Genomic DNA, 18,879 nt, shown 5'->3' on the forward strand with positions numbered 1-18,879 from the left:
TCGCACCCGTGGGGGATTCAACACCCACACTTTTCCAGCTGTTTTGCTCACCTCCACACCAGTCTGGTTTCTTTACGTCACACTCACTCTGTTTGCCTCATCTCCTTCTTCACCTCCCGCTTCTGACAGCCGATGTCGTGTTTCCAGAGAGCAGGAGAGGGAGGGACGGAAGAGCTCGACTGAATTCATAATTTTACATCTTGAATTTAGCTGTACAAAGTCTGAGTTTGATAAAGTGAAGAACAACAATTTGCAGAGGTTTATAACAGGCGCGGTGCCAGGTTTTCATTTTTGGGTGGGCCACGGTAATTTTGGACGGACCTTAATAAGCAGTGACTTAAGTGAAGCAGGCAGGTCGCGCTAGAAAATTTAGTTTAAAAAGACGTCATAAATGTGTTCCCCCCGTCATTTTCATTTCTAAAATATGAAGTAAAAACTCCCAATTTAATTTTCATTCATTTGTCATTAATATGTAGTCTACACCCGCGCGTTAAGTGGACCATCTTCCAGTGAAAGCAAAGGATCCAGCCCACCTCTCCAAATGCGTAAAATGTGCACCACAGCCGTTAGGCGCGCCGTGCGCACCGTCAGCTACATCAGTCCAGACAAGAGCAGAGCAAATAGAGAAAGAATAGAGGATAATTCTGTCTGGATGTGGATGGAGATTACATTTTACATCAGCCTGATCATCATTTAAATAAAACCATCACCTGTCTTCTAGTCCATGCTATCAGCATTATTTTAATTGGTGTGTGTGTGTGTGTGTGTGTGTGTGTGTGTGTGTGTGTGTGTGTGTGTGTTTTCCACTTCAAACACTGGTCTAACCAACCAGACCAGCATGTCCAGTAACACATTAATGTTTCACTTCATGTAGGCTAGGAACGTTTCACCTGCCGTGGCCCGACCGCTTCTGCTCTACATAAACTTTGTGCGTGATCAAATGTCTCTACAGGAGCTTTCTGAGCTGAAGAGGCTATTCTGCCTCAGACTGGATGCGTCATGCGTCTCCATATTAGAGACGGGAACAAGCGCTGTTCAGCCAAAGTTTCATAATTTCATAAAAAGAACATTTTTCCAAGCTCATCCATGCGCATCAGTGTGCGTCGGGGTAATTCTTTCAAAACAACCAACATCCTTGAGTTTATCCGTCAAAATAAACAGTCTAATGGAAATATCTGTAACCTGCCATTTAACTGTTTTGCCTTCTTGTGAAGATTGTTGCAAAGAGAAACAATAAACCTGATTAACCCCAGAGCCATGTGCACTGCGCTGTACTCCTGACTGTAAATGAGGGGAAATGATTTAATCGGATCCTTTTCTTTTCAACATGGTTTAATGTAAAGTTTCATTCAGAACAAACTTTAGTTACACCGATCTAACGAGACAGAGCCTGGATTTGTATTCTGAACAGTTTAAACATGTTTAAAACGGAGACATGCGTGACGCGTCTGTCCGCACCTGCTCCGCTATTATGGAAATTAAACTAACAAGATGAATAACATGAACTTATTTTAGGCACAGACAACATCCCCCACACTTTTGAAAAGCTTGCAACGCACCTGGTCGCTCGTGTACGTCAAAGTTATCTTTCACAAGAAGATAATCAATAAAACGATTTATATAAAGTGGATCCAGAAGTTGTAGCCCGTCTCTGCCGACAATATTTTGATATTTTTCACCCTGTTGGTGGTTTTACTGAGCAGGTGCCACTTTTGTCACACGTTTCTTTTAAAAACATGTTTAGACTGTTCAGAATACAAATCCAGGCTCTCAGAACCAGAGCGCATGCGGGAAGGTTCCTCCCACTGAAGCGAGTGTTTTCCAAACCCTGTCTCTCAGAGAGACTTGTCACTTAGAAAATGTTCCCTGATTATGAAACTTTGGCTGAATAGTGCTTGTTCCTGTCTCCAATGTGGCGACGCATCCAGGAGCCGTCTGAGGAGAATCCCAGAATCTCACATCCTCTTCAGCTCAGAAAGCGCCTATGATTACGCACAAGCGTGACGCGTCAACCCGGTCTCACAGTAAGACCGGGTTGGACCTGTTCAGGTTTACGCAGACAATCTTTACATTTAGAATTGGCATACAGATGTAAAATTAATGCAGTAAAATATAAAGCTTTTTATTTAAATATCCATTCATTATTTTACAAGCACAGAGCATCAGATGGATGGAAGAGCCGCATGCGGCTCCAGAGCCGCCGACCCCTGTGCTAGCCTATATTGTCCCCAGCAATTTTTAAACCCCACTCAAGTGTATGGTTATTGTCCCCAGCAATTCTGAAAACAAACTGACGCCCTTGAAACACAGTGCTTGAAGCAGTCAGGGTTCAGTCCCACCTTTCTTCTGGACGTGTATCTTCAATGACTCTCAATGGAACTTCCTGGTTAAACAAACCTGAAACGTGGATAGTTTGGGGGGAAAAAACACTACAGGATTTTGAATGTGTAGATGAGTAAATGCTAAAATTCTAATGCAATGCATAACAACCAGTACTCAAAAGACGATATTAAGGCACAGATCAAGTTTTTTTTTCCCGTAATAAAAATTTCTGACACTGACACGTGAAAAACAATTATCTTTTGTTACATTTATCTCCTGTAGGTGGCAGCACCGATGCGAATGACTCCGCGTGTTTCTTTAAATGCGTTAGAAGAAGAAGAAGAAATGGTCCAATAGCTGCGCAGAGATTTGTGTTTTTGAACAAGACGCGGTTGACGGAGGATTCATCGATATATTTGAGATTCTGTCATCTTTTGTTTTATTATTATTGGTCGAAGTTTTTTAACATATGAAAGGTAAAGTACTTTGAAGAAGTGTAACTCTCACCCTCCAGCAGTTAAAGTAAAAACTTAAAAAGCAAGAGTTGGTTGACGGTTATTATCGGACACATTCAAGCTAGCTTGTAGCAAACTAGACGATAGCAAAACCTTTTAGCAATATTTTATTAGCCTTGTGCTGAACTGTAGATTACTAAATGCATAAATCGCACGACGTCTCAAATATTTGCTTATTAATATTTAGTTCTGGTCGTTTACTCCGTAATTCGTCATGAATTTTCTCTAATAAAGAACCAACTGACAGTTTAACCTTTTAAAAACGTCTCATAAAAAGATAAATACACTGTAGAGTGAACAAAGTGTTATTTAAAAACTAATTTTACTGATTCCTGAAACCAATCTGAAGCTAATTAAATTATGGTAACTTTTCACTTTTTAACTAGGTGAAAAGACATTTCAGAAACACGTATAAATAAAGATCATACATATCTCTCAAAACCATATTTCTGCTAAAAACATTAAATTTGTTTTCTGAAGCCTCAAGTTTAACCTGAGGAGAATATTTGTACATAATATTAGCTTTTAACATTATTTACAATAAAACTATAATATAAAGTGACTTCTATGAGTTAGAGGAATCATTCCAGAATGCAAAACACGATTTTGCAGTAATTCCGGTAAATGTCCAGAATTTTGATCATCTAACTTCTTTTTAGTTGCATGAAGAGTTTCTGAGACCACCAGAGAGGGATCTCTTCCAACATGTCCGGTTCCAGTCGGGAAGGACTAGTAAGACTTTTGCCTTGCACGTGAGTTTAACAATGAGAAAGCAATGGTTCACTTAACCTTTGTTGATCTTAGTCATCCAGCAGATACGGAGAGCGTACCCCTCTCAGGATCTTGAACAATGAGATCCTGAAAACTCCATCATGGAGGCTCCAGTCAAAATCTCAGCTCAGTGGTGACACGGAGAAAATGACAATGGTCGGTTCATACAACTTTTATTGATTTTTTAACTATTATAATTGTTGTTATTTTATGACTTATACAATATTCCCATCAACAGGTTGGCCTTCCTCTCTGTGACCTGGAGCCCCATTTGCAATCTTCTTTTTCCAAAATGACACAAACCAGTTCTCCTCCTACTGGACTTGGAGACATGACATTTAAATCTTTTGTTTGTGCTGGTGGTGAGGTTGAGGTCGCGGGATCTTCTGTGTGTGTAGAAGAAGACACGACTGTTCATTTGCACGCAGCTGCATGTTCGAGTGAATCAGAAGATCCGGTCATGTCCCAGAGCGTGGCCGATCAGTCGTGCTCTGATCACGTTGAACATCCTTATTACAACCGTAATGTGGACGAGACCCTTTCAGGCGTGAATGCGGTTTGCGGCTGGGACACTCCAACCAGCACACTCACCTTTGAAGATGTGGAAAACAGAAAAGACGTTCAGGTTTTTCAAGCTTGTCAGGCAGATTTCATCTGCAAGTCCTTGGTGTGTGATGGAGGTGAGGTAGAAGTTTCAGAAGACCCCAAACTACAAGAGGAGACCATTCCTCTGCCTCTGATGAACTTCAGCTGTTTATCACAACTCAACAGTACATATTCAGCTAACTGCTCTGATTCCTGCTCCCAGTCAAGACAAAAGGAACACACTGACCATCCCTATTGCTTCATTAAAACTCATATCTGCTCTACCTTTTCTGCAACAACAACAGAAATGGAGTCTGCTGATGGACAGAGTGGTCTAACTGGTGCCGGTGGTGAGATTAAGAATTCAGAGGGTGTGGAACTCGCAGATGAGACCATTCCTCTCCCAGTTTCCAGATGTTACACCGTGGAACCCAGCGTGACAGGTGGTGATGAGAACTTGCAAAATGATCATATAGACAACCCCAAAGCCTTATGTGGCAATATTTCTACCAACCAGCAGTCAGTGGATAGTAACTCTGAAGCTGTGGGAGCAGAACTAATGAGATTTGCGACACTTGAAAGACAAGATCTCACATCGGAGCGCTGCATTGTTTCACCTTCGGCTGGAGACGAGAATCTGGGTGATAACCAGGTTTTGGAGACGCCATCCCATCTACATCCAGATCAGGATGGGAACCATCCCCCGATTGATGATGCTGTGCTTGCTTCTCTTTCACAGAATCACTCTGAGCCAGCTGATAACAGTCTGACTGATTTGCCAGGTGACAGCAGACCATCACTGATTAACACATCTTTAAAAGCCGAGGATGAAGATACTGTTAAACATCAGGTACAGAACAGCTGTACAAAACACCCTGGGGATGATGCGTTGCCTTCAGTGATACTTAGAACTGTAAATCTCCAACCCAGCCAGTTTGCATCTTCAGCAGAAAGTCCAGTGCATCAAGATGTGCAGCAGATTCTGCGTTATGTTTCGTTGGTGTGCTCCGGTAGTAAATCCCCTGAGTCCTGTCAGGAACAGGATGGTGCTCTCGGCTCGTCGGCTAAGGATGCTGTTCCTTGTACCTCTACAGCAAAACCACCAGAGGTCCTCCCTGATGTTTTGAAAGTTCTTTCGGAGTGTCCCTCAGTAGCTTCCGTCTTGCAGTTAGGAATCCTCAGTCCAATTGTAAAGAGAGCCTCTTTGAATGTATTTAAAGGAAATGCCAACACCCCTCAAAACAGGTTTGTGTCTAATGATTCTGTTTTTGAGGCTGAGAAAAGCTTGATGGCTCCCGTGAATGTTGACCTCGCTGGGTTACTGACGGAGCACTTGGAAAGCCCCATGCCCCGCCCTTTGCTGAACTCCACGACTGTAGGTTCCAACCGTCAGCCAGCCTTGGCCGCCGATCAGGACGCAGATCCTGGGAAAATGTCTGAAGGTGGTCAACGGATTCCCGAGAGCCAGCTTCAGCAGCAGTTGCGTCAGATGGCAGAGTTCCTCCTCCTGGCGTCTGGACAGATTGGAGCTGTGGTTGCTTCTGCTCCACCTCCTGCTGGTCCCGCAGCCCAGCCACACACAGTTACTCCAGCAGCACCCTTCAGTGTCTGCGTGGGCACCAGTCCTGTCAAAGTGATGGACCGCAGCCTCAGTACATCTGGCATATTTGTGCAGCAGAGCAAATTCCCTGTGACTGATTCCTGCGCTGAGACTGACCCTCTTGTCTGGAAGTGAGTTCTCTTTCTCTGAATAGTTCTTGAAGCTTTGCTGCCTCTCACTGTTGTGTGATTTCAGTTTTCCTGTGGGGAGCTTGGAGGCCTTACCCAAAGAGGAGCTGGAGCAGAGGCTGATGTCCAGCATGATTATGGTGGAGGCTCTTGTTCAGCAGCTGGCTGCAGCGAGGGCTCACAGGCCTCCACCTGCAGGTCCTGCACCTTCAGACCTGAGAGAGAAACTGGTGCAGACGGACCACACAGAACTCAGCCAGGTAACCACAGATGTTTTATTTATTTGTAACATTAACACCATCATCTTTGATTTGAAGTTATTTGTTTGGTCTTTTTTAAAGACCTCGATGTTCAGAGACCTCTACACCGAGGCTCTGGACAGGATCAGCCAGCTGGAGCTTGATGGAAGTTCTCTGCAGAACCTCATCCATTCTATGCAAAACATCAGGGTTTCCATGGTGAGGCTGTAGAAATATAACACCTCCAACTTCAATCAAGAGAACTTTTAGAGCATCTAAGTGTGTTATTTATTTAATTTCTTGATTTCAGCAGTCTTCTTTGAGCGGCGACGTGGATGCTGCTCTCTCTAACATGAAAGAGTGCCGTGAAGTAGTCATCGAGGACCATCACAGCCTCGCTTCACACGTATGTAAACATTTCCTAAAACCTTCTTCTCTTGACATCAGGATTTTGTTTTTGTTTCTAGTTTATTTAATGCGGTGCCTTTGTTTATAGTATCGGCACATGGCGTCTCTGTTTGAGAAATCAAAGGAGATGCAGACACGAATGATGCTGAAGGTGAAAGATGCTCTTCATGAGAGGGAGGTCATGAGGAATCAGATGGAAGAGGCCTTCGCAGCTAAGGAGGCAGTGAGCACTTGTTTGTTTAATTCCTTTTTACAGTTTTTATTCCAAGCTTCTTTAAAGGAATCAGCTAATTATATTTGCTCCACATTCAGGCCTTCAGTGTGACGGAACAGCTGAGGAGACACTGTGCCTCAGAAATATCAGCTTTGGAGAGAAGTGTGGGGTCGCAGCAGGAGCTCTTGGCTGCATTAAACCAAACATATCCAGAGCAGGTGCACAGTCTAAAAAACATTCAGTTATTCTTGATTTATGAAATTCGACATCTAATTTATTTCTGTATTTGTTTAGATTAAATTAAAAAAGGCTTGTGGTGAAATTCTGAACTCAGCCTCCAATCTTTTGTCCCAAACCACGGACGACCACTCCACCTTAATGAAAGATGTGAGATACGGCATCCACTAAATCTGAGTAAAGCTTAATGAAGCCAACTTAGTTGTATAGTTTTTATCTGTAACCTATTCCTTTATCTGCAGCTCTGCGCGGTCAGGAGCCTCCTGCAGAAAACGGCTCCTGTTCTCCTCCGGCTGAAGGAGAAGGCAGCTGCTGCTCTGAGAGAAAGGGACGAGCATCTTTCTGCTAGAGAACAAGCCATCGAGGAGCGACAACAGGTCTGATGTTCGTGTTTCCTTCCTGTTTGCATCAAAACAGCTGAATTATTCTCATCATTTCAACAAACTTGTACCCAACAGGCAGAAGAAGAATTGAAGGAAGCTGATTTGAATCTTCAAACTGCCAGACAGCAGATTAGTGATTTAAATCTACAGGTGACAATTCTATCCTCAGGTAAAAACAAAGACCCGCCCGTTTAACCTAATTCATTGTTTACTGTATTGTGTTGACATCATATTCCCATTTTTATTAAATACCAGAGATGGGTGTTCTCCGGCAGAAGCTAACTGAAAAAGAAGAAGCGACCAGTCAGCTGGAGAGGCAGGTGACGGAGATGTCGGCTACCATTTCCTCCACCATGGCCTCTTACACCTTCTTGGAGCAGGCTCTTGATGCTGAAGTGACGAAGTATGACCTATTCAGCTGCAAAATGTGTTGGTGGAACACATCTGCGCCACATCTTTAACCTATTTGATGTTTTCTCAGATTGCAGCAATCCCGAAAAGACGCGCAGCAAGCTAATGAGAGAGGAAATCGGTACGTGGAGACATTGGTCAACAGGTTATTATTGGTTACAGTAATGCACCAGCTATTAGTGTGCTTTGTTTCTGATTGTTTCCAGGTTGAAGGCGTCGCTGGAGGAGTCCGAGCAGCACGTGTGTGAACTGAGTCAGACTCTGGCTCAGAGCCAGGACCAAGTCCATCAGCTGCAGACCCTCTCTCAGTCTCAGAGTGTCCAGATTCAGCAGCTCCAGGATATTTGTGCAAAACTTAAAGGCGTGCAAGAAATGAACGAGGTTAATGTGCAGATTATGCGGGTTGTTTTATTTTTTGCTGTCTCTTTTAAGAATTCAGAAATCTGGTGAAGTCTGAATTAATTTGTCCTCGTTTCAAAATAGATGAAATAATTTTGGACGCTGAGTTTAGTCGGAGACTAATTTGAGTTTAATTACTACAGAATTGTGCTAAATCTAGCAACAATGACGCTAAAATGATGTGGTAGAAATATTTTGTATGATCACCTGTTAGCTTGGACAGGAGGGACGTTAAAATGTTCAAACATACTGAATCAATTCACCTGGTAAAATATGGCTTTGCTATTTGAACAAAAGCACATTAAGCTCTTTTTGTTCCCGATTTTAAAAGCTCCTTTGTCTGTTTTGTAGGAGTCTATGAAACATGTGTTCCTTATAATAAAATGTGTGCTTGATTGTGGATTTTTACATCTGATTTGTCTACATTTGTGCGTCTCAGTTCTTGCAGATGGAAAACGAGTTGGCGAGGGAGCAAGTGGTTGAAAGTGAACGGCTGCTGAGTGCAAACCTGCAGGCGCTTCGGGAGAGGAACTTCGAGTGTGAGGATCTTAAAGGAGAAGTTTGTAAACTTCAGTAAGTTAATAAAAATAATCCTCCTTCTGTTCTGATTTGATCAGCGAGGTAGTCATTTATTAATTTACTACTACTTGATCTTTGCCTGTTTGCATATTTCAGAGCTGAGAAGAGGAGTTTGCACGAAGAGCTGGAAACCACAAGATCTGCAGCCGACACCGTTCAGATGGAGCTTGAAGAAAAGATGGCTCAGGTCGTCACCGAGGTCACTCTGACACATCACACGCTGCGACGGCTGACCGACGAGCTGCATGCTGCTCTCAGTGACCAGGTACAAGTCGTCACACTAACACAGACCCTAATGGTGTCTCACTTGCATAACTGATTATTCATTTATACTCTAGCTGTCAATCTTCTAGGCTTTAAATAAACATTTAGTATTAAGATGATTTATTTTCTTCTTAGAAACGAGACCCACCGAGAGGGAGAGCGACCGAACTGCTGAACAGTGTGGAGCATCGTCACCCCTCCACTTCCTTTGTTGACAGCATCAAGGTGGCCTTGACTGACAAAGAGGAGGATGTCCAAACAGAACCATCAGCAGCACCAGGTACTTCTCATCTTCTGTATGAAGCATTCTAATTCTTATTTTAAACACTTTTTTTGCTTCTTAAGATAGATTAAGGTATTATTTTTTTATATTTAAAAACTTTATTGGCAAAAAACTTGTTTAAACTTTTCAGCGTGCTGTAGCCACCAGTGCTCGTTTTTATGAATTTTTTTAAAATTTATATTTTCTTCAACTTTTATTTAACCAAGTAAAAAGTTATTTTGTTAAAAAAAAGATACAAAAAGGTAAAATAGAGATTTAAGACTCTTGCACAGTTATGCAGATGACACCCAGATCTACCTAGCTCCATCACCAGACCTGCCAACCTGTACGCTATTTGGCATCTATTTACGCTGGTACGACTCACCCCTCTAAACTACGCAAAAAGCTGCGGATACGTGAGTTGAGTTCTGTGGCAAATATGCACGTGTGGTACTTATGTCTGACAACACGACTCAGCGGCACGGTGAAGAAGTTTAAGCCAATCATCGTAGAAAAGCAGAAAAAAAAGATCCTGCCTAACCTATAGCGACCCCCCCCCCCCTGCTTCGTCCTGCCCGCTGCTCCCTCCGTTTCGCCACTCGCTGCTGTTCTGGTAAGGTAAACTGTGTGTGTGTGTGTGTGTGTTTGCCTTTATCCATTGCAAATAGATTTTGTCTGTATAAGAGGAGGAATGTGATTATCTATACAGTTTAAACATGCAACCATTATTTTTTTTCGCAGCTAGTTTTTAAATCATGCTATGGCAGATGAGGGAGAAGCAGACAGGGAGGGATTGGTTAGCAGACCTGCCAAAAAGAAGAGGATCCATGTGTCTCAGAAGTTTTTGTCCAAAGTCAGGGGGTGTGGGTATGGACCCCATTCCCGCAATCCTGTGGCAACCTGCCCCCCCCAATTTTATTTGCTCATCAAACACTTCCACCAACGACATTCCACGCAAACACACTTAGGGCCATGGGCCACATCCAACGGCATTTGGCAGGGCGATCTTTCAGCCTCATCCCAAGTGCCAGTGCCCACTTCCAATTTTAAACTGCACTTAGACACCGAGGGCTGTGGGTGCAAGTGGGGTGGTGGCATCAGCTGGCGTAGGCCAGACGATGCCTGCACTGCCCGCTCACCACAGCCATGAATACACCTCATCAACACGCACTAACATTATATTGGAGCAGGCGGAGGGAGACTAGGGGTCTTAGCCACCTCTGTTGTCGCTTGGCTTCCTGGGGCTGGAGGCTAGGAGGGAGATCTGGCCGTCTGGTTGGGGTCCGGGGTGGTGGGTTGCTTTGCTCAGCGTTGGGCGGTGGAGCTTGCTCATCAGCACCCCAGCAGAAAGGGTCGAACTCTAGGAACCGGTAATGGTTGTACCCAATGTGCAGCAGTACCGGGACCAGAGTGAATAGGGTGTGTATGGGGAGCATGAGTGGGTGCCCGGCGTGCATTTTTGTATGTCTTAGGTTGTATGTGTATGTGTGAGCATGAGGGAGGGAGTGTGTGACTGTGTCTGTGTATGACTGTATATGTCAGGTGGGGCCTTTGACTCCTCCCCTCTCCTGGGACTCCTTTTGATGATATAGATCTTCGTCTCCCCTCCCCCTGCCACACCTGGTGTGGAGTGTGGTGCCTTGGTCTGCCTGAGTGTTCACGGCTCTTGGGTCAGGGGGTTTAAGATTTTTGGCATCTGTCTGATCAATCCCGGTGGCTGCCTTGTGGGATCTGGGTCCCTGGGCTCTGCTGGGTCCCCGGCGGGGGTGGTTGCCCCTGGGTCCCGGGTCGCTGAGTTCCGGGGTCGGTCAGCTAGGGGGTGGGAGGTTGCGGGCGGGCCTGTGGGCTTGCCGCTGATATCTCTCGGGACTCTGCTGGTTGTGGCCCCCCGGGGCGATCCTCTGCGCCTCGAGGGGGGCGGGGGCCTTTCTGGTTGCAGTCTCCCTGGACTCCCTGTGCTCTGGGGCAACTCCTGGATATCTGGGACTTGGAGCTCCCTCCATCTCCAACACATTTTTTTTGGGGGGGGGGGGGGGGGGGGGGGATCTGTGGCCCCTCCTACTCTCTATTGGACGCTCCTATAGAGAACCTTACATAAACAAGCACGTGTACACACACAGGTTCTCACATGGTGCTCTCATAAGTATGGACTTGGGCCCGTTCACCACAGGTCTTAAGGCTATGGTTGGCACTAAATGCACTGTGATTTATTATCGTGTGATTGTTCAGTAAAACAATGTTGTTTTTATATTTCTTCATCAAGTTGACGCAGCGATAGCTTGCTCCTGTTGTATTGTTGTGTGTCCCTTTTCTGCAGTTCTAGAAGCAGACTCTTGATTGTTTATTTTTGTGGAATTTAATATTACATTCTTGAGAACAGAAACACCTATTGCAATTTACAAAACAAATAGTTACCATTAAATACATATAAATGCTTTTTTTATTAATTTGTATTGAAATAATTTAATGCAAGTAACTTGTATAAGCACAAATATTATATAAGGAAACTTTAGAGTTTTACGGTTTAATATTAAAATACATGATACTTTGGAGTCAGGTCAAACTGTAAAAATGTCAATAACCTTACTAGTCAAAATAAGAACGTGTGTGTGTGCGTGCGTGTGTGTGTGTGTGTGTAAAATTTTCCATCCAGTGAATGGGGAGATTACAGCGTGAAAAGCAAGAGAGTTGCAAAAATTTGCGAAATAACATCGCACAAGTGGTACTCAAAACATTTTTGACAAGGTTGGCAGGTCTGCATCACCTAGTGACTGTGGTCCTCCAGACTCACTCTGCCAGTGCTCAGCTTGGCTCCAGAGGAGTAAAGACCCAGGTTAGAAATCTTGGTGTCATAAATGATTCAGACATGATGATGAGCTTCACTGTTCACATTAAGGCCATAACTAGATCACAAGAGTCCATAAACAGGTCAAATTTCATCAGGTGGCCAAAGCGCATCAAAGATAAAATCAAGATTATGATTTGTGTTGTTTTTCGTCTCAGATGTTCCTGATCCAGAGGGTGAAAATGTGTTCAGTGAAACGAGTGCCTTCACCCGGATTGCTGTTCAAACTCCCAAAAAAGATTTAGCTGCAGTCGAGGCTGATGAAGAGGAGGAGGAGGAGAGCAGCGTGTCTGAGCTGCTCTCTGGCCTCAACAGCACCATCGCAGAGCTGGTCAGCACCCTGAAGTTGGTGCAACAGCATAAAGATGCTCGTCTGCAGGAGCTGCACAACACCATGTGAGTGGTGGTCAGGAAAATGTGCTGATTATAAAATATAGCTAGGGTAAATTTTAATGTTTAATTATGTTTTTATTGATTAAAAAAACAGACAAAACCCTAATCAAAATTTTTGAATGGCATTTATTTATCTCTAACAAATGTAATGTTGTTCCAGCTGTAGCCTGCAGGGGGAGCAACACCAGATTCTGCAACAGAGAGCTCAGGTGAGGTAGTCACAGATCACCAAACTAAAACCGGTACTCAGGAGTTCTGGCTCGTGGAGATGATCTAAACATTTAAGTTTCTTTATTTTCTTTTCTTTTTAAATTGTAGGACGAGAAAATTTTGTCAAAGCTGATGGTCGACGTTCAAGAGGCCCAGGAAATTGTTACTAAACACAAGACTGACAACAGTGTAAGATAAGCATAATTCTTCTGGTCGTTATCCAAATGTTTGTTCTAATGTTTGTTTCCATTTATTATTTTTCCTGCAGGAGTTACGAAAAGAGTTGGTTGAGCTCCGTTGCGCTCTGCAGCTGGAGAGAGTGGAATCTCAGTGTCTGAGGGACGAGTTGAGAAAAGCTGGAGGCCGGTCGGCCAACTCGGCCGTTCACATGGAGGAGAAGATCCAGCTACTGAGAGAGGTCTTCCACCTTCAGTATTTGATCAGTTCTAATTCCTCTAATGTTTATATTCTGCTCTTGAGTAAATAAAACTCCCTTTAATGATCGTTTTATTTTACCTGTAGGTGGAGAGACTGAAGACGGATCTTCAGGATGTAGAGCAGGCCAGAGTTAAACTCCTCGAAAGAGCAAAGAGACATGTAAGCGCGGACCTTTTCTAGTGTGTGTATTCTCGTTTACATGCTGGATTATTCTGTGTCTTTAATAAAGAAATATCTCACTCACTAATTTTTCACCTCACAGCAAACTATCCATCAAACCAACATGCTGAAAAACGAGAAGGAGATTCAGGTGTTAAACAATGTGATCCAGACAGTCAGAGAGGTCGGATATATGTAAATATGTATCACTGAGTCGATAAATGTGTGTGTAGACAGCTGACGTTTATTTTATCCCCACAGACTCTGCAGTCTATTCCTGAAGTAGTGAAGGGATGTGAAGCGCTCCAGCAGCTGACCGAATCCATCGGCTGATGTGTCACAAGTGTTTGATTTATTTATGAGTAAATGTTCTGTTCTCTTATTACTATATTTGTTATTTTCTGCAGAAATTTTTTTTTGAAATTGTATTCATTACCCTTCACATTAGCTTTTTAATGATGTGGGAGCCTTTTTGAGTAGTTTGACAAATTTTTTCTTTTTGGACAAATAAAGAAATAACTCCAGTATTTTATGAAGAAACTTTATTTCCTGTGTTGTTTTGAGCCCATAATGAAAGAGGCACAGGATTTATGAAATGTATAAATATTTAAGGCCTATTAATTTGCATTAAAATGAATTAACACAGCATAATTTCTGTCCAACAAACTAACAATTTTATTTTCTCCTGTTTAGACTGCTAAGACATTTTCAGCAATTTAAACTCTTCAAAATCAAAATTTGGTTTAATTTCTTTTCTGTATATCAACTCACTGAAATTCAGCATTCAGATAACGTTTTGACTACATGAAAACAAATAAACCACCTTTGCTGTCAGCATTTCACTGGAAGCGCCAAAAGGATGAATTATTCAGAAAGTAAATATTTACTCAGGATGGATACCCAACACGCTCCCCTTTATGCTGCTCAACCGTGCCGCAAACTGACTTCAGTCGTTGTCGCCACGTAGATTTAAAATTTTGTTTTTTTAGGTAACATTTTCATAAATATTTTGAGAAAAGAAAATTAGTCTTACAAAATCATTTCCTATGACACACATACAAATGTGTTACCTGAGGCAAAAATGGAAATCCTAATGAAGCTTGCTCATGATGATGGTGAGGTTATTTTTCTAATATTTTGTTCTTTGCAAGATGAAATATTAGGTTACAAGTCAGTTTGTTCTCCGACAAGTGGATTTGTGTCCTCTGATGTCGTAGTGTGATAACGGGGCTGTAGCAAACACTAACAACCAGCTGGCTCCAGGCAACACGTAAAACCAGCAGAGCTAAAACGCTCGACAAACTGATAAAGACGACTGCATGAAAGAAACAAGTTATTGTTTATAATTTCTTCACGTCGGAATAATTTTATTGATTTTACTTTTTTTTAAAAGTTATCTGTTCTTCAGTTGATGATTAAAACAAAAATACTGTTGATCCTTTGAAACCCATAATTGTGAAAATCTTTATTAACCATTTTGTGAAGAAAAAAAGATGACTTATCACTGTTTATTTACAAAAAAGCAAACTGAATTTGCTTTTTAATTCGCAACAAAATCCATGCAAATGCAACAAAACTATTCAAACAAACCACTTATAAAGCCAGTGACCACAAAGCACAATAATTTATATAAACATTACGAAGATTGTCATTTGCACTTAGCAGACCTAAATAAATCAAGCATGCACAAACTGAATTAAAACCATGCTTTTTGAGTTGGAGGTCTTCTTTACATAAAAGTCTAACATGTACAGGAAGTTACCGTCTGTCCTGTAAACAGGCTCGAGATGAAAAACAGAAAAATCACAGTCAAGTCCTGAGAGGTCGGTCTCAGAAAGCGTCTGGCTCACTCGGTGCTCTTTTAACGACGTGGTCTTTAGCTCAGATTGCAGAAACAAAACGGTCCATGTTCCCCGCATATGACGGGTGTCTCGGGTATCCCCCAGTGTTGGTAACCGGACCTGCTGCACTGTTATACTGTGAGAATGAGCCCAGCTGCACCGGGGAAACTCTGCCGTAGTGATCCATGGTGTCTGCAGGCCCGTGAGGCGAGGTGTGGATCCGGCCTGCTGCTGCATACCCCTGGCTGTGACCCTGACTGTAGGAGCCCTGGTGGGCATGAGCATGTAGATGGTTGCTTGGCCCAGAGTAGGTGAACCCTGTGTGTGTAGAAGTACGGGTAGCAAGGGATCCTCCACATGGCTGATTCTGGAAACCCGGCGCGCCCAGCCTGCAGGGATTTGATACGTTTGGAAGACCCTCGGGACTGAAGTTCCTGCTGGGTTGCTGCATCATTTCCGACCCTTGACCTGTCAGCATGCTGGCGGCTGAGGTCGGGTGTCCTATGATGTTATTGATGCTGAACATGCGAGTCTGACCATGTACAAACCCAGGAGGTGATGAGGAGGGATAGTAGGCAGATGGCAGCTGCTGCCCGTAGGTTGGGCTGACAGTCATGTTGGGGTAGACTGAATTGGTGAACGCAGCTGACCTGGTGATCTGAACAGGAGAGAAAACTGGGGTCTCGTGCACGTACGAGGCGTAAGTGCTGAAGTCACAGCGCTTAAACCTCTTCCTCCGCCGCAGGAAGCTGCCACTCTCGAACATGTCCTCTGCGTTCGGGTCCAGGGCCCAGTAGTTGCCCTTTCCTGGCCGGCCCGGCTCCCGAGGAATCTTTATAAAGCAATCGTTAAGGGTCAGGTTATGGCGAATGGAGTTCTGCCATTTCTTTGAATTGTCTCTGTAGAAAGGGAACCGCTCTGTGATGAATTTGTAGATTCCCCCTAATGTCAGTTTGCGGTCAGGGGAGTTGGCAATCGCCATGGAGATGAGTGCAATGTAGCTGTATGGCGGTTTTCCCCTCTGCAGGGGTCTCTTCCTCCTCCTACCCCGGGGCTGCTCCTCCATCTGAGGCGAAGGGTTGGAGGAAGGCACGGTGCTGTCCGCCGGAGAGTCCTTCTCCAATTTGACCACTGGCATCGTCATAGACAGTTTTGTTAAAAGTCCTTCAAATAACAGATTATCAAGTGAGTTCTAGTTCTTCCAAAAATTTGGGGAACTTCCCAGCACTCGTAGAACCAAATTAGATCCTCGACTGGGGATGTCAAAACAAGACATCTGCCCTGACACCTTGCTTCAGAGTTTACTTTACTTTTGTTCTTCACAACTCACTCAATGAGTCCAAATCCAGCAAATCTTCAGATTCAGACGAAGCAGCTCATTCTTCAGTTAAATGGATCTTCTCCGTTGGCTTGATGCAGATCTTTAGGTCAGCTCTTTTTCTCCCCGGAGCTTCCTGTCAGTTCAGATAGAGGAGTTGAGTTATGAGAGAAGCGTTTGTGGTGTTTAAGGTGTGAGAGGGAATGAGTCACTCGGCGCTACCTGATGAGGGTATTACCTGTGCAGAGCTCCTCCGGGGCCCCGCCCCCATGAGCATCACATGCTCTCAGCATACCTAAACTTCACATGGGTCCATTGTTAGTCAAAGTCTGAATGCTTCATTCCAAAGAAAAACCTTTTTTACGGTATTTCATGTTTTTATTTATCTGATTCGTATCACACACTCTGAAATGTGAAAAGTATCTAAATAGTTGTAATTTTTGTTTTTTACTCTCTCTTTTTTTAAAATTGTTATGAGTTATTTTACTTTAAGGTAAAATTACCGCAAACCGTCCAAAATAAACACCCCTTCCTCTTTTTATTCAAATGCCTCTTTTAAGCCAACCTCAGTTTATTTTAAAATGTCTAAAATGGTCCCTGTTGTTTTGACGTTTAACGCTAAAGCACCTCTTTAGTGGTAACTTAACCTATGAGTTGTTTTTCTATCTTGCTTCCTTGTTTGTTTTGGGCCAGTGGTTGGACCAGCCAGCTGTGTTAAGAGATGTAAATGTTGTCCAGACAAAGGCCCTCCAGTGATTTCAGCATGCAAAATAAAGGCCATCATCATCAACCTCATTATGAAGCCTGGATGCACGCTAGGAGAAATGGAATACAGCCAGCTTTTGGTGTAGACGTAGAAATTTGTTTTGCTCAAAATGTTGGTGTTGCCTTTTAAAGTCCATCTTGGGTGAAAACGTGCTGTCAGTTTAAGCCTCTTCCATCCCAGCATGTCCCAGTTGTGCTTTTTAAGCCAAGTTTAAACATGTTGAAGTTTCAGGGATGGAAGTGGGTCCAGTACTCTGAGCCTCTCTTGAGGTATGGAGTCCTGGGAGTCACCGAGGCAGGAGTTCACTGTTTTAATCTCCTAACCAAACAAACAGCAGCACTCTTCCACCGCTCCTCATTGGAGCGGGTTCAGGGCCGAAGCATAGGGAGAGAGGGAGAGAGAGTGTTGGTTTGCTTAGAAAAGCAAACCTGATGAAAGAGTGAGTCCTGTAGGGAAGGAGGGCCGTGCTTGTGGCTGTCCTGCACCGAAGCTGCAGCACTCTGATGGGTGTGGGCTAAGGTATGGTGTGTGATGAAACGAGGAGTGATTTGGGGGTTTCACATGAAGATTTAATACCCGTTTTGCAATTTGTGCCAATTCCCAAAGACCAGGTCTAGAGGAGAAAGGATGTAATACAAAGAAAGTAAAATAATATTGAACGCCGTTATGGCTGCTCTCATGGTCTGCCTGTATCTGTTCTGTCTACATGTGTGTGTGTAACCTTGGTCAGGCTGTGCTGCGGAGTCAAGTTCCTATGCTCTGGTTCACTGGAGCACTGGCAATAAAGCTTTCTGATTCTGATGTAGCGCTACACTGATAAAGGGCCGGATGACATATTACCCAGGATTCTGAATTAAAGCCACCTTACATTGAGAAGTGACGGAAGTTTCTGGTAATACGTTACAATAAGGGTTGCTTTATTATCATCACTTAGTGCTTTATTAAGCATTAATAAACTATTAAACACAGTTTTAACAACTGCTAAATATTAAGCCCCCCCCCCCCCCCCCCGGTCTTTGTCCTAACCTTAATTACACGTAACTGTTAACAATATCTAGAATGTTAATAAAGGGATCTTTTGTTAATTAATGCTTAATAATGCACTAAGTGACATTATTAAAGTGACCCTTATTTTTACTGTTACCAGCTTTCCTGTTTTAGTGAAACTCTCTAGATTAAAGTTATGTACAACCTCATAAGATCTTGGGAAGTCTGTTAGCATTCGGTCTGTGTTAGAGGTGTCCAACCCTGGTCCTCCAGGGCCACTATCCAGCATGTTTAAGTTGTGTCCATGTGCCAGCTCTCCTGATTCAGAGGTTCAGTCACCTGTTCAGCTCTGCAGAAGCCTGTTAATAATCTCTAACTTGATTAAATTCAAGTGTGTTGAAGCAGGAAAACCTCTAACATACAGGATTGGACTCCACTGATCTACGCAACAGGGACTGACTCAGCCACATTAATGTCAGTTAGCTGTGGTGGCCATCTTGCATTTGGCTGACATCGGCCCAATCCCAATACTCGCACTGCGCCCTGTGGTCTTCAGCAAAGTGAACTTGGAGGAACTGTGCAGTAAGGCTTCGCATTGATGCGGA

At 43.5% G+C, this 18,879-nt stretch overlaps 2 protein-coding genes across 3 annotated transcripts; one reads left to right on the plus strand and one right to left on the minus strand.

Moving 5' to 3' along the window:
• The first annotated feature begins 2,425 nt into the window (after window positions 1-2,425).
• On the plus strand, window positions 2,426-13,889 carry spag5 (sperm associated antigen 5). Of its 2 annotated transcripts, none has more exons than XM_015965258.3 (25): window positions 2,426-2,798; window positions 3,497-3,569; window positions 3,642-3,764; window positions 3,847-5,924; window positions 5,989-6,181; window positions 6,263-6,379; window positions 6,471-6,566; window positions 6,657-6,791; window positions 6,881-7,000; window positions 7,077-7,169; window positions 7,262-7,396; window positions 7,478-7,571; window positions 7,658-7,805; window positions 7,884-7,934; window positions 8,020-8,194; window positions 8,652-8,785; window positions 8,888-9,056; window positions 9,191-9,335; window positions 12,321-12,558; window positions 12,716-12,764; window positions 12,874-12,954; window positions 13,034-13,183; window positions 13,288-13,362; window positions 13,466-13,546; window positions 13,624-13,889. In XM_015965258.3, the coding sequence occupies exons 2-25, from the start codon at window positions 3,543-3,545 to the stop codon at window positions 13,693-13,695; spliced, it is 4,779 nt and encodes a 1,592-aa protein (XP_015820744.1). In that variant the 5' UTR covers window positions 2,426-2,798; window positions 3,497-3,542; the 3' UTR covers window positions 13,696-13,889. The 2 variants fall into 2 exon arrangements, with proteins under 2 accessions (XP_015820744.1, XP_015820751.1); XM_015965265.3 differs by having other exon boundaries at window positions 6,474-6,566.
• A 929-nt stretch (window positions 13,890-14,818) lies between these two features.
• foxe1 (forkhead box E1) lies at window positions 14,819-16,861 on the minus strand. The gene has a single exon (XM_015965278.3). It carries the CDS (start codon window positions 16,345-16,347, stop codon window positions 15,244-15,246), a length of 1,104 nt encoding a protein of 367 aa, XP_015820764.1. The 5' UTR covers window positions 16,348-16,861; the 3' UTR covers window positions 14,819-15,243.
• Between the last annotated feature and the right edge of the window lie 2,018 nt (window positions 16,862-18,879).

The sequence above is a fragment of the Nothobranchius furzeri genome, chromosome 4, assembly GCF_043380555.1.
Source record: "Nothobranchius furzeri strain GRZ-AD chromosome 4, NfurGRZ-RIMD1, whole genome shotgun sequence".
Taxonomy (NCBI): Eukaryota; Metazoa; Chordata; class Actinopteri; order Cyprinodontiformes; family Nothobranchiidae; genus Nothobranchius; species Nothobranchius furzeri.